This window comes from Podarcis raffonei, chromosome 10, assembly GCF_027172205.1.
Source record: "Podarcis raffonei isolate rPodRaf1 chromosome 10, rPodRaf1.pri, whole genome shotgun sequence".
NCBI classification, from domain to species: Eukaryota; Metazoa; Chordata; class Lepidosauria; order Squamata; family Lacertidae; genus Podarcis; species Podarcis raffonei.
Genome location: NC_070611.1, coordinates 76,710,671 through 76,723,474, shown reverse-complemented (window position 1 = coordinate 76,723,474; position 12,804 = coordinate 76,710,671). Strand labels below are relative to the sequence as shown.

General features: G+C 46.1%; 2 protein-coding genes and 1 pseudogene across 2 annotated transcripts in view; all 3 read left to right on the top strand.

Annotated features, from left to right (window-relative positions):
• LOC128421753 (zinc finger protein ZFP2-like) overlaps positions 1-12,804 on the top strand; it is a 461,814-nt pseudogene that overhangs the window by 225,234 nt on the left and 223,776 nt on the right.
• The window catches only part of LOC128421770 (zinc finger protein 658B-like), a 42,995-nt gene that overhangs the window by 17,169 nt on the left and 13,022 nt on the right, over positions 1-12,804 (top strand). The window lies entirely within an intron of this gene.
• Positions 5,192-6,805, top strand: LOC128422908 (zinc finger protein 79-like). Its single transcript, XM_053407527.1, has one exon. It carries the CDS (start codon positions 5,192-5,194, stop codon positions 5,729-5,731), a length of 540 nt encoding a protein of 179 aa, XP_053263502.1. The 3' UTR covers positions 5,732-6,805.

Sequence of the window (12,804 nt, the reverse complement as noted above, 5' to 3'; positions counted from 1 at the left end):
TAAAAAATAAAAGCAGAGAGAAAGGCAAGAAAGAAATTTTAAGACAAATAATGGACAATGAACAAAAATTAATTGAGAAACCAGACAATTTGAAAATAAAACAGAATATAAAAGCTCTGCAAACACAATTTGCTATGATAATAAATAAAGAAGTGGAGTGGAATATAAAAAAATTGCGACAAAGGAGCTTTGAATTTGCAAATAAATCAGGCAAATGGCTGGCATGACAAATTAAGAAAAGAAAGGAACAGAATACAATAAATAAAATCATCATAGAAGGAGAAGAGATAGTTAATCCAAAAGGTATCAGAAAAGGATTCTTGGAATTTTACAGACATTTATATAATAGTAAAGAGAAAAATAACATGAGAAAAATAGAAAGATTCTTAAAAGAAAAAAAGGTGCAGAACATCCCGACAGAAAAGAAAGAAAGGCTGAACGCCCCTATAGAAATGGAAGAGATTAAAGAAGCCATAAAAAAGTTGAAAAAAGGGAAAGCTCCAGGACCAGATGGATTTACAGCAAGTTATTATAAAGAAATGAGGCACATCCTGTCTACACCGCTGAGAGAAGTCGTGAACAATATTCTTCAGGATAGAGAAATGCCGGAGACGTGGAAAGAAGCTTTTATTACACTAGTTCCAAAACAAGACTCTGATTTGACTCAAGTTACCGTATTTTTTGCAGCATAGGACGCACTTTTTCCCTCCTAAAAAGCAAGGGAAAATGTGTGTGCGTCCTATGGAGCGAATGCAGGGGGGAGGCAGGCGGGAAAAGCCCCCAAGAGCCGCACACAAGCTTTGTGCGCTTTTGCGGGCTTTTCCCCAGGAGGGAGAAGGGACTGACTGGCCGCATCAGTCCCTTCTCCCTCCTCAGGGAAAAGCCCCCAAGAGCAGCGCCCTCTTTAAAGGCTGCGCGGCTCCTGCGGGCTTTTCTACGAGATGGGGGAATCCCCCCACCTCCCAGAAAAGCCAGGAGAAGCCGCGCAGCCCCGTTAAAGAGCGCACGGCTTCTGCAGGAGGTGGGGGAAGCTGCAGTAGATTCCCTCCTCCCGGGCTCCCTTTGAAGCAGCAAAGTGGGAGGGGAGCTGCTTACACTTGTGTAAGCAGCTCCTCTCCTACTTTCCTGTTTCAAAGCAATCACGGAGGAGGGAAGGAAAGGGACCGTGGATCCTCCACTGCTTGCGGCTGCAGCGGATTCCCTCCTCCTGACCTCCCTTTGAGGCAGGAAAGTTGGAGGGGAGCAGCTTACACTCGTGTAAGCAGCTCCTCTTCCACTTTCCTTCTTCAAAGTGGAGGGAATCCACTGCAGTTGCGAGCAGAGGATCCATGGCTCTGCTTCCTTCCCTCGAAGCAGGGTGCGGGGGTGCAGGGGGAAAGACGGCAGGAAATAGATGCTGGGCAGGAAGACACAACCACACTTTGACCACTGAAAGTCCACCCCAGATTTCCACTGAGACGGCCAGGCTAATCTCGATGGCCATAAGTCAGACTCAGCATTATTAACTGGACTTGGATAAGCCATGGTTCCCCTTCCTACCCTCCTCTGAGGCTCGATTTAAAGCAGCAAAGCGGACAGGAGCCACCTGCTTTGCTGCTTTAAATAGTTTAGTGCAACATTTGATTCAGAATATTTTTTCCCGTATTTTCCTCCTCTAAAAACTAGGTGCGCCCTATGGTCAGGTGCGCCCTATGGAGCGAAAAATACGGTAAAAATTACAGGCCTATCTCATTGCTAAATACAGACTACAAAATTTTTGCAAGTATCTTAGCGAAGAGGTTGAAAAAGATATTACAAGAAATTATTCATAAAGACCAGGCGGGTTTCCTTCCTGGCAGACAGATGAAAGATAATATAAGGAATATAATTAATTTGTTAGAATATCTGACAGCCAGGAATGAGAAACAAGCTGCGTTAATATTTGTGGATGCAGAAAAGGCCTTTGATAACATTTCTTGGGACTTTGTGTTAAAAAAATTAGAATATATGGAAGTGGGGAAAGAATTCTTTAATGGAATAAAAGCGATATATACTGAACAAAGAACGAAGCTTATTGTAAACAACATGACTACAGAAGAATTAAAAATATCAAAAGGTACGAGACAAGGATGCCCTCTCTCACCATTGTTATTCATAATGGTTCTGGAAATTTTCTTAAATTCAATAAGGAGAAATGAAGCAATAAAAGGTGTGTCAGCAGGCCGGAATGAGTATAAAGTAAAAGCCTTTGCTGATGATCTGGTAATAACAGTGGAAGAACCACTGGAAAGTGCAAAAGTAGTTTAGGAAGAAGTTGAACAATTTGGTCAAGTGGCAGGGTTTATATTAAATAAGAAAAAAACCAAAATACTTACAAAAAATATGGAACAAGGTATGATAGAAACAATGCAACAACAAATAGGGATAGAAGTGGTGAAAAAGTTAAATATTTGGAAATCTGGTTAACCCTTAAGAATCTTGATTTGTTTCAGAATAACTATGAGCCAGTGTGGAAGGGAATAAAGAAAGATCTAGAGGTGTGGGGTCGAATGAAGTTATCTTTTTGGGGGAGAATTTCAACGATTAAGATGAACGTGCTGCCAAAGATGTTGTTTTTGTTTCAGACAATTCCAATAATCAAGGGGACAGTGATCTTTAAAGAATGGCAGAGAGCAATTTCAAGATATATCTGGCAGGGTAAGAAGCCAAGAATTCAGTTTAAGTTATTAACGGATGCGAAAGAAAGAGGAGGCTTTGCCCTGCCAGACTTGAAATTATATTATGAAGCTTCATGTCTCTGTTGATTGAAGGAATGGATAAAGTTAAAAAAGACTGATTTGTTAGATTTAGAAGGTTTTGATAACAGATTTGGCTGGCACCCATATTTACGGTGTGAGAAGAAAAAAATCCATAAAGGTTTCAAAAACCACATCTTTAGAAGATCTCTCATAGAAATATGGGAGAGGTATAAAAGTTTATTAGAACCAAGAATTCCCCACTGGCTATCTCCGTTAGAAGTTATGAGTCTTAAGAAAGTCAATTTAAGGTGGAACTGGATTAGATATAAAGAATTGATAGTAAAAGAAGGAGGAAAATGGAAAATGAAACCTTATGAAGATGTGAAGGAGCATGTATATGATTGGTTGCATTATTATCAGGTTAATGAAATGTTTAAAAAAGATTTTAAAGGAAGAGGTTTTGATGAAAAAGAATCAAAATTTCAAATGGAAATAATAAATAATGAGTACAAAATTTTATCTAAAATGTATAAAATGTTGCTGGAATGGTATACAAAAGACGAGGAAGTTAAATCGGTTATGATACACTGGGCCAGAGATTTGGGTCATAATATACAGTTCAATGACTGGATAAAATTATGGAATGAAAATATAAAATTTACGGCATGCACTGCGTTAAAGGAAAATGTGATGAAAATGGTTTATAGATGGTATATTACACCCGTAAAATTGGCAAAAATGTATAAAACATGTAATAAGTGTTGGAAATGTAAAGAAAAAGAGGGAACATTTTACCATATGTGGTGGGATTGCAAGAAGGTGAAGGGTTTCTGGGAATTGATATATAATGAGTTGAAAAAGATGTTGAAATATACATTTGTTAAGAAGCCAGAGGCTTTTCTTTTAGGAATAGTAGGAAATGAGATAAATAGAAAGGACTGTAAACTTTTCCAATACGCAGTAACTGCAGCAAGAATACTACTGGCTGGCCCAAAAATGGAAACAGGAACAACTACCGACGTTAGAAGAATGGAGAATGAAACTGATGGACTATGCAGAACTAGATAAACTAACGGGGAAGATCAGATACCTACGAGACCAAAAGTTTATTGAAGATTGGGGAAAATTTTCATATTATTTGAAATGTATATGTGATGAGCAAACAACGCTAGTGGGATTTCAAGAAGCTCTGTGAATGTTTGAGGAATATTGTGTAGAAGAAAAATAAGAGGGTGAAGGTATATAAATTGCAATATAAAAATTAGGAAATGTGTAATTAAAAAATTGAATAATGGATGATTGTTAGAGAGGCTGAAGGAAGTCCAAAAGAGAAAATATGTGATAAATTTCGATTGGATATTATAAATGTATGTTGGAAAATCAATAAAAAATATTTATAATAAATAAATAAATAAATAAGTACAAAAAATCTTTTCTAAAAAAACCTGAAGCTTTTTTATTGGGATTGAAAGGGAAGGAAATTAAAAAGAAGGATAAAAATCTTTTCTTGTACGCCACGACAGCAACTAGAACTATGTTGGCCCAGAACTGGAAAACTGATACTCTACCTACAATCATGGAATGGCAGACCAAAATGATGAATTACGCAGAATTGGCTAGATTGTCGGGGAAAATACGGGACCAAGATGAAAAGAAGTTTGTTGAAAATTGGAGTAAATATTTGGTATATGTAAGAGAAAATGGTAAAACTTTAAAGACACTGGCAGGGTTGGAGTAACTCTAACGGCATAAGACAAAATAGTATTAAATAGAATACGCGTTGTTATAACTATATGATACTTACCGAAGAGATGAAGGGAAGTCCGAAGCTCGGCAGAGCTTAAGGCTTAGGTGGATGAATAAATGTATAATGAGTGTATGTATTCTATGTGTATGTGTAATAATGAAAATCAGTAAAAACTGATTAAAAAAAGAGAGAGAGATAGAGGTGGATGGAGGATTATGATGCCGAGGATGGGGAATGTCCAAAGGAACGATGAACCAGAAAAAGGGGGGCCTCTTCATGGACAGAGAGCAGCTGCCTTTCCTGTGAGGAAACAATTAATTTGAAAAGGCTGTATTCCAAGATCACGCTGCGCTATTAACAATGAGTGAGGATTATGAAAGGTGGTGATGCATTACTATCATTTGACATCATTGCATCTTCATTTCCTAAAAACTGGGAATATGGGTAGGAGGCGGGGGAATATAGGAAATGTTGAAATAAGAAAAGCTGCTAATGGCATTTGATATGTTCTCTTTCCCTTTGTTCTCTTCCTTGAAACCAAAATAGGATTGCCTTTCCGCCCATTCTGAAGGTGATACAGAAGACAGTCAGAATTCTGGGAGATGGGGAACCTTTCGTTTCATTAGGAATAGCCATTAAAAAGTGTGAAATGTGGAATATGCTTCACTGAATGAGCACACATATCTCACATCAATTAACTCAAACAGAGGAGAAACCATTTAAAGGTATGGAGAGTGGAAAAAGTTCCACTGATAGTGGAAAACTTAGAGAACATCAACGAACTCACATGGGCAAAAAACAATTTCAATACAGGGAGTGTGGGACTCACACAGGGGAGAAACCATTTAAATGCCTGGAGTGCGGAAAGAGCTTTAGTGAGAATGCAACACTTACAAGACATCAACAAACTCACACTGGGGAGAAACCATTTAAATGTATGGAGTGCGGAAAGAGCTTCAGTCAGAATAGTAATCTTAAATTGCACCAGAGGATTCACACAGGGGAGAAACCATATAAATGTATGGAGTGTGGAAAGAGCTTCAGTCAGAGTGGACACCTCAATATACATCAACAGACTCACATGGGGGAGAAACCATTTAAATGCCTGGAGTGCGGAAAGAGCTTTAGTGATAAAGGAACACTTAGAAGACATCAACAGATTCACACAGGGGAGAAACCATATAAATGCATGGACTGCGGAAAGAGCTTCAAGCAGAGTGGGCACCTTAGAAAACATCAGCAGACACACAGCGGAGAAACCATTTAAATGTATGGACTGTGGAAGCAGCTTCAGTCAGAGTGGAACCCTTGATTTATGTCAACAAACTCACACAAAACACAAACCTTATATATATGAGGAAAGTAGATAGAGGTTCAGTCCTAGTGGAAGTTCTAAATCAACAGACTCACGGACAGGAAGAACTTTAGTACTTGAAACCTGTCAGATGCTTAATGCTGTCCAGCTGGCATAGATAAGACTCCGGGCTCCCAGCCAGTTCCAAACTATTTGATTTATTTGACAAAGTTCAAAAGTACATCTCCAGCGTTTCAATTTGCGTCCTTCCCCTTTGTTGCACAGTTGCCGCGTCTACTCTTTCTTTTTCCTTTTCCGTACCCAGCATGCAAGTCTGTGGAAACCCCTCCCCTGACTTCCTCTGTGTACAGAATGACTTGTTCCAGGCTCATCCTCCTCCCTCTCTACGTCAGACCCACTGTCGGACGACAGGCTGCTAATGATCTCTTTAGGCTCTCTATAATTGCTGGTTTCTGTTCTTTCATCTTTTCCCGTTTGCCTCTCCCTGACAAAACCCTTCAAACCATCTACAACCTCAAAGAGGAGAAGCAGTTTAAATGAAAAGATTGCAAAAAGTGCTTTATTTATAAAGGAGTGTTTATCTGGATTGCTGGTGGTCAGTGAGGATTAGGGCCGGGCGATATATTGTTCCAAACTGGTTTCTAGACCACATCGTGATAGCCTTCCAAAAGCAATGGATATGGCAACACGCCACAGATCACACTGTGTGTTTCTGGGATGCTGATTTGCCTGGAAGCAGCCGGCAGAAAGCTTTTCTTTGTGAAGCCCCTGCAGATGCTGAGTTGCTGGCTTCCCTCCCAGACGACAGAAAGCGAAAGACACACCTCCATTGCCCTGCGTCCTTCCAGCCTCTTTCCTCCCTTGCTCCCTTCTGCTGGTGTGTCTGCCTGACTTAGATATCCTGTGTACTGTATTTTTTTACTGCTGAAACTGGATTTGCTCTCAGGAGCTAAGTTTTGTGCCTCACTGGGGACCCAGTGAGAACTGTATGCTTTGAAAGCTAAGTAAACTATTACTGAAGAAGTCCTGCTGCCTCTGTGCGTGTTTTTGACCTCAGTGGGGGATTTGCTCTACATGTGGCCCCTACTCTGCTCATTCCCTGGAGTTGCTGTACTCAAGCATGCAAGACGGGTGCATCTGTGTGCACTCAAAAGCAAATAAAGTAGGACTCGCTTTTCTAATGAGAGTGCAGTGGTACCTTGGGTTACAGACGCTTCAGGTTACAGACACTTCAGGTTACAGACTCCGCTAACCCAGAAATAGTACTTCGGGTTAAGAACTTTGCTTCAGGATGAGAACAGAAATCGCACGGCGGCAGCGGGAGGCCCCATTAGCTAAAGTGGTGTCTAGGTTAAGAACAGGTTCAGGTTAAGAACGGACTTCCGGAAGGAATTACGTTCTTAACCTGAGGTACCACTGTAATGTGTTTTCAACTGTTTTTATTGGTTTTTTAAATTTTGTAATCTGCTCTAGGAGATTCGGATTACAGACAGGGAACTAACAGTAATGATGATGATGATGATGATGAAGTTATATTGCTTAACATGCCCCCTCCCCAGTCATGAATACTTGTGGGCACTCCTGGGTCCATCATGGTCGCTTGAGGCCCATGTCCAGCTCAGGCTACTTCCCCACCCCACAGACCTTTTGGGACAGAGAGGACATGGCCCTGGTCTTCCCTGCTCTGCACCAGATGGGATGGTTGCAATGCTCTCTGTGTGGAACTGCCTTGAAGGCGACTTGGGAACTGGTCCAAAACACAGCAGCCAGATGATTGGCTGGGCTGCCTCTCTTTATGAATGGCATTTCTCTCCCACCTCCTTGTCCAAGGAGATCAAGGTGGCATCCAGGGGTCTACCCCTCCCCACTGAGTCCCCCCAGAACAAACACATTGGATTCCTGTTTTAAAACAGTTGCACTGGTTGTTTCCTTTCCAGCAGGACCTCTCCTGCACTCAGTGCCTTGGCTTGTGAGACCTCCAGTGGTGCTTTCATAGAACTGTAGAGGTGGATGGCACCCCAAGGATCATCTAGCTCAACCCCAGGCAATCTCAGAGGCCACGCTTGCATCTGGAGGAACTGAGCACTGGAGGAGAAAATGGGCCCTGCAGGATCAGGCCAGAGGCATCCCTCCTATAGGGGAGACAGAGAAGAGGAGCCACCCATTGCACTCTCCTCCTCCTCCACAGATTGGCCTCCTCCTCTTTTAACACCACCTTTATTGGTGGCCTCTGCCTCTTGTGGGAGGGAGTTCCACAGGTTTTACTCTGCCCTGCAAGAGGAAGCGCTTTCTCTTCTCTGCCTTCCTTCCTTCTCCTTTCACAAGTGAGGTTTTAGGGACCAGGGTATATTTCATGTCCGAATGTTTCCATCTGCAGACAACCTCTGTTGTAAATGGGGACTGATCCATACATCTGAATGGGGTTTATTTGCATGCATTTCAGCGCTCCTGGATCCAAGGGGTCAGCAGTGCATCCATGCAAAGCAAGAGCAGAGCTGCCGCCCTCCTGCGACCCTCCGCGCCCTGACTTGCCCCCCTCTCGCCATGCAGCGCTGGGACCCCCGCTCTCCCCATGGGCCCTATCCTGGGAGAGAGGAGACTCACCGGATCCCATCAGGCGCCCCCAGGCAGCCTCTGCAGAGCCGAACCAACGGGACCCCCACACGCCCGACTTCTTGCAGGAAAGGGGGGTATTGGGCTTTCGCTCTGGAGGACCCTGCCCCCCCTCTTACTTTCCTCTCTAGGAATCTAGCTCGTTTCTGTTTAACCCTTGGCAAGCCGAGCGCACCCAACTCACGCCTCTCCCTCTCCCGAGAGCAGGAGCATCGCGCACCAATGGCATCCCGAGAAGGCGGAGCAGGAGAGGTTTATGGATCACTTCCGGCAAGGGATCCCTCAGTTTTGGACAGCAGCTGAACGGCCCCCTAACAGCTGGCCCCTGAAGACGGGTCCTAAGAAATCTTCACTGGCTCCCGGTCCGTTTCCGAGCACCATTCAAAGTGTTGGTGCTGACCTTGAAAGCCCCAAATGGTCTCAGCCCGAGGAAAACATTTCCGCAAAAAGATCAAAACATGTAGCCGCAGGTGATACAATAGGAGCCTTTCTGCAAATGGCCTTTGCAACACAACTCACAGGATGGTAACAAAGTATACACATTTGCCTCTTTACAACGTAGCCCCGTTTCCTCAACGAACCCACCCGTTTCTTGATGAAATAGAACTTCTGCCAGGAAAACCTGAGCTGAAATAGTAAGGAGAGCAAAACAGCAGCCCTGTCTGACCCCAGTCACGTGGCAGGAGAATCTTCCTGAGCCCCCCCCCCTCCGTGAGATGGGGATGCTGAAATAGGCAACCGATGGACAGACTTGTCATGTTGCCAAAACAGGAACTCGGAGTCTGATCTGATTTCCGTGTACAACTCTTTTTGTGACGCAAGCGGGGATGTTTTTGGGATGCTCTCTCTGTGACGGGGGGGGGGGCTACTATCTGAGGGTGTCCAAATTGCAACGCGCTTTATTTCTGGGCTGCGTCACTCCTTGCACGGGGGGGGGGGGCTCTGCCTGCAAACAGACCAACAGCTGCCTTGCTTTCTTCCTGGCCTCCTTGTGCCACCTCTGACGGATACACAAGGGAGGAATTTTACCTGGGTGTCTGGTGTGTCTCTCTCTGTGTGTGCAAAAGCCCAAGCCCAATTTTTCCCGTAATACAGGAGTCACAGAGCCCCACCCGCTGCTCAATGTGCAACAATACCGTCCTAAAACATGGGGTGGATCTAAGCTCATGGCCTGGGGTGGGGGAAGGAAGGATTTTGCAATGTAAAGATTGTAGGGGGGACCCCGCTTTGCAGCTGGATGGCCCGGATCAGCCCCTCCCGCGCTCTCCTAGTAAGGGGGGAGGGGGGAAACAATTCTTCCCCTCCCTTCCCGGCACAACCTGCTTTCACGCCGCCCCCACAACCCTCAATCCCCCCCCCCAGTATGTCACACCTCTTCCTCCTCCTCCAATCCGGCTTCTGTTTCCGGAATGAGCGGAGAGAGCCCCCCTCCCAACCTGCCTGCTTCTCCCGGAAGTGGAGCTTCCGCTCCGGATTGCTGCTCTGCGCCGTAGCTCGGGGGGGGGGGGCCTTTCGGAAAAGGGAGAAGGGGCGGCAGGTAAATCCCCCCCACACCCACGTGGATGTTGCAGGAAAGGAGAATCGGGAGCGAGAACAAAGAGGTAAAGGGGTCGCGGAGGAGAGAGGAGAAAAGGATCCAGAGACCCCTCCAGCTCCCCCAAGCGCCTTCCGTGGGGTCTGGATCCCTGCGCCCGTGCTGCGAAGGGGGCTTTCCTTGGCCCCTTGGGTGCCTTGGCAGCGGCGGACATGGGGAATCTACGCAGGGGGTCCCCACGAGGACCCCCATTGCCCGTTTCCCCCGCGCAGGCATTCCTGGGGTCCTGTGGGCTCCGCACGGATAAAGCCAGGCCATGAAAGGGTTAACGGGCGTGAGGGACGCCTGGATAGAGACCCCCGTCCCTAATCTGCTCGTCTTGGGGTGGACCCTCAGGATGGAAAGATGGGGGATGAGGGCTGAGGGCTGAGCCGCGCCAAGGGGGGCCTCTGGGTGCAGGGGAGACTCTGGGACAGAGGGAGGGAGTCGAGGAAGTGGGGAGGGGGAGCATCCCTGGGGCAGGGAAGGGCAGCACTGGTGGGGGGGAGAGAGGAAGACCAGTCTTTTGGGACACGTCTCCATGGTGGCGCCTGCGGGGATTTTCTGGAGGGGCCGCCTAGGCTTCACCCTCCCACCCAGGAATCGGCCACCCCTTCAAGGCGACCAGAGAGGGATCCCTGAAAAGTGGGGGGTCCAGTCCCCCCACCCCTCCTTCCTGTAACCTCCATCCTCTTCCCACCTCATAAGCCCCCATAAGCCCCTGCCCTGTCCAGGAAGAGAGGAGGGGAGAGGCCTTCTCAGAAGCAGCTCTTCGGTTCCGCAATCCCACCCAGGAAGCAGCCAGGAACCTTTCCCTCTCTCTCAGGCTTCCATCTTTAAGTTTCTCTTCCACTGCCTGGTTCCAGTACAAAGAAAAGACAGTAAAACATCAGACATTAAAAACCTCCCGATAGAGGGTTGCCTTCAGCTGTCTTCTAAATGTCAGAATGTTGCCCATTTCCTCGCCCTCTGCCTGCTTCCCTGTAACTTCGCATCTCGCGGGGGGGGGGGGAATCAGCAGAAGACCTTCGAAGGACCACCTCCCTGTCCAGATTGAGCGATTTTGGGGGAGATGCTCCTTCAGGTCTACAGGGCCGAGGCTGTTGAGGGCTTTAGGTTGCAGATCTTGCTGCTCCATAACGATCTCATTCAGCAAATAACTTTTTTACTGAAGGCAAAGAAGCATAACAGGATCCAAAAAATAGCAAAAACTTAACTTATGTAAAACCCTAACTCAGCATACCAAAACAGCACTCAAGTATGAATCACACAAGCAGAGTAGAGAAATAGCAGACTAGGAAGTGGGACCAGGTGCCTTTCGACCTTGTAATTTATATTCTATTAAATGTCAGAGTAACCTTGGGACTGGATAACAAGCCTGGCTCACTCCAGTTTAAACCAGCTTCATCTGGTTCCCCAAAACAAGAAAGGTTCTTCATAACCTCATCGCAACTTATCCCACCACCAGCTCTCAGCAGAAAGGAAACTGCCAAGTTTCAGGAAGCCTGCATTAGATCAATATTTTTCTATGCCTGGAAAATGCAACCATGACAATTTAAAGATCAGCACTAACAATTTGAATTGTGCTTGAAAATGTGCTGGGAGCCAGGAAAGATCCTTTAGGAGCAGTGATATGTGGTCTCGGTGGCTGCTCCCATTCAGTTGCAGTTTTGGGTCACCTTCTAAGGTAGCCCCATGTAGACCACATAGCAGTAGTCCAAGCCGGAAACAACCAGAGCATGCACCACTCTGGCAAGACAGTGTGCGGGGAAGGAGGGTCTCAGCCTGCGTTCCAGATGGAGCTGCTAGACAGCTGCCCTGGACACAGAATTGAGCTGCGCCTCCATGGTCAGCTGTGAGTCCAAAATGACCACTAGACTGTGCACCTGGTCCTTTAGGGCCACAGTTACCCCATTCAGGACCAGGGGGTCCCCCACACCTGCCCACCCCTTGTTCCCCAGGGACAGTACTTCTGTCTTGTCAGGATTCAACCTCAATCTGTTAGCCGCCACCCATCCTCAAACCACCTCCAGGCACCAACACAGGGCATTCACCACCTTCACTGGTTCCAATTTAAATGAGAAGAAGAGCTGGGTATCACCCACATACTAGTGAACACCCAGCCCAAACCCCTGATGATCTCTCCCACCAGCTTCATATAGATATTAAAAAGCATGGGGGAGAGGACGGAGCCCTGAGGCACCCCACAAGTGAGAGCCCAGGGGTCTGAACACCCATGCCCCAACATCAATTTCTGGACATGGCCCAGGAGGAAGGAGCGGAACCACTGCATAACCATTTCCCCAGCTCTCCTCGAGTGTCCAGAAGGACACCATGGCCAAAGGTCTCCAAAGCCACCGAGAGATCTAGCAGAACCAGGAAATAGCTTTCCCCTCAGACTCGAGCGCATCCGAGATTATCAACAAGCACAACCAGGGCAGTTTCTGTTGCATGATGAGGCCTAAATCCCAATTGGAAGGATAATGGTGGCAGAAGCTTTCCTGGTCCTGCACCCCCAAAAGCTCCAGGCACAAGACTTTCATTAGCTTTGAAGGGGCCATCGGATACTTGGTGGTCTTTTCTTCAAAAGACAAAAATTCTGAATACTTTTTAATTGATGTATGATGTAAATAGTGCTTCTGTTTTACATATTCCACATTGGAGAGATTCTGATACACAGATCTGAGTTCATTGCTCCCCCTGAAACTGATGTGTTAGCAGCACTACAAGCCTGGGTAGTGTGTTTGGGGGTCCTGGGCTGCCTAGACAACAAGACCCCCTTCTCAGCCTTGCTTATATGGTCCCAAGAAAGCAGAGCAGTACGTTAGGCACCAGCTTG

What these genes read in the sequence shown, in the direction of transcription:
- LOC128422908 (XM_053407527.1), top strand. Translation starts at nt 5,192, where the DNA reads ATGGAGAGTGGAAAAAGTTCCACTGATAGTGGAAAACTTAGAGAACAT.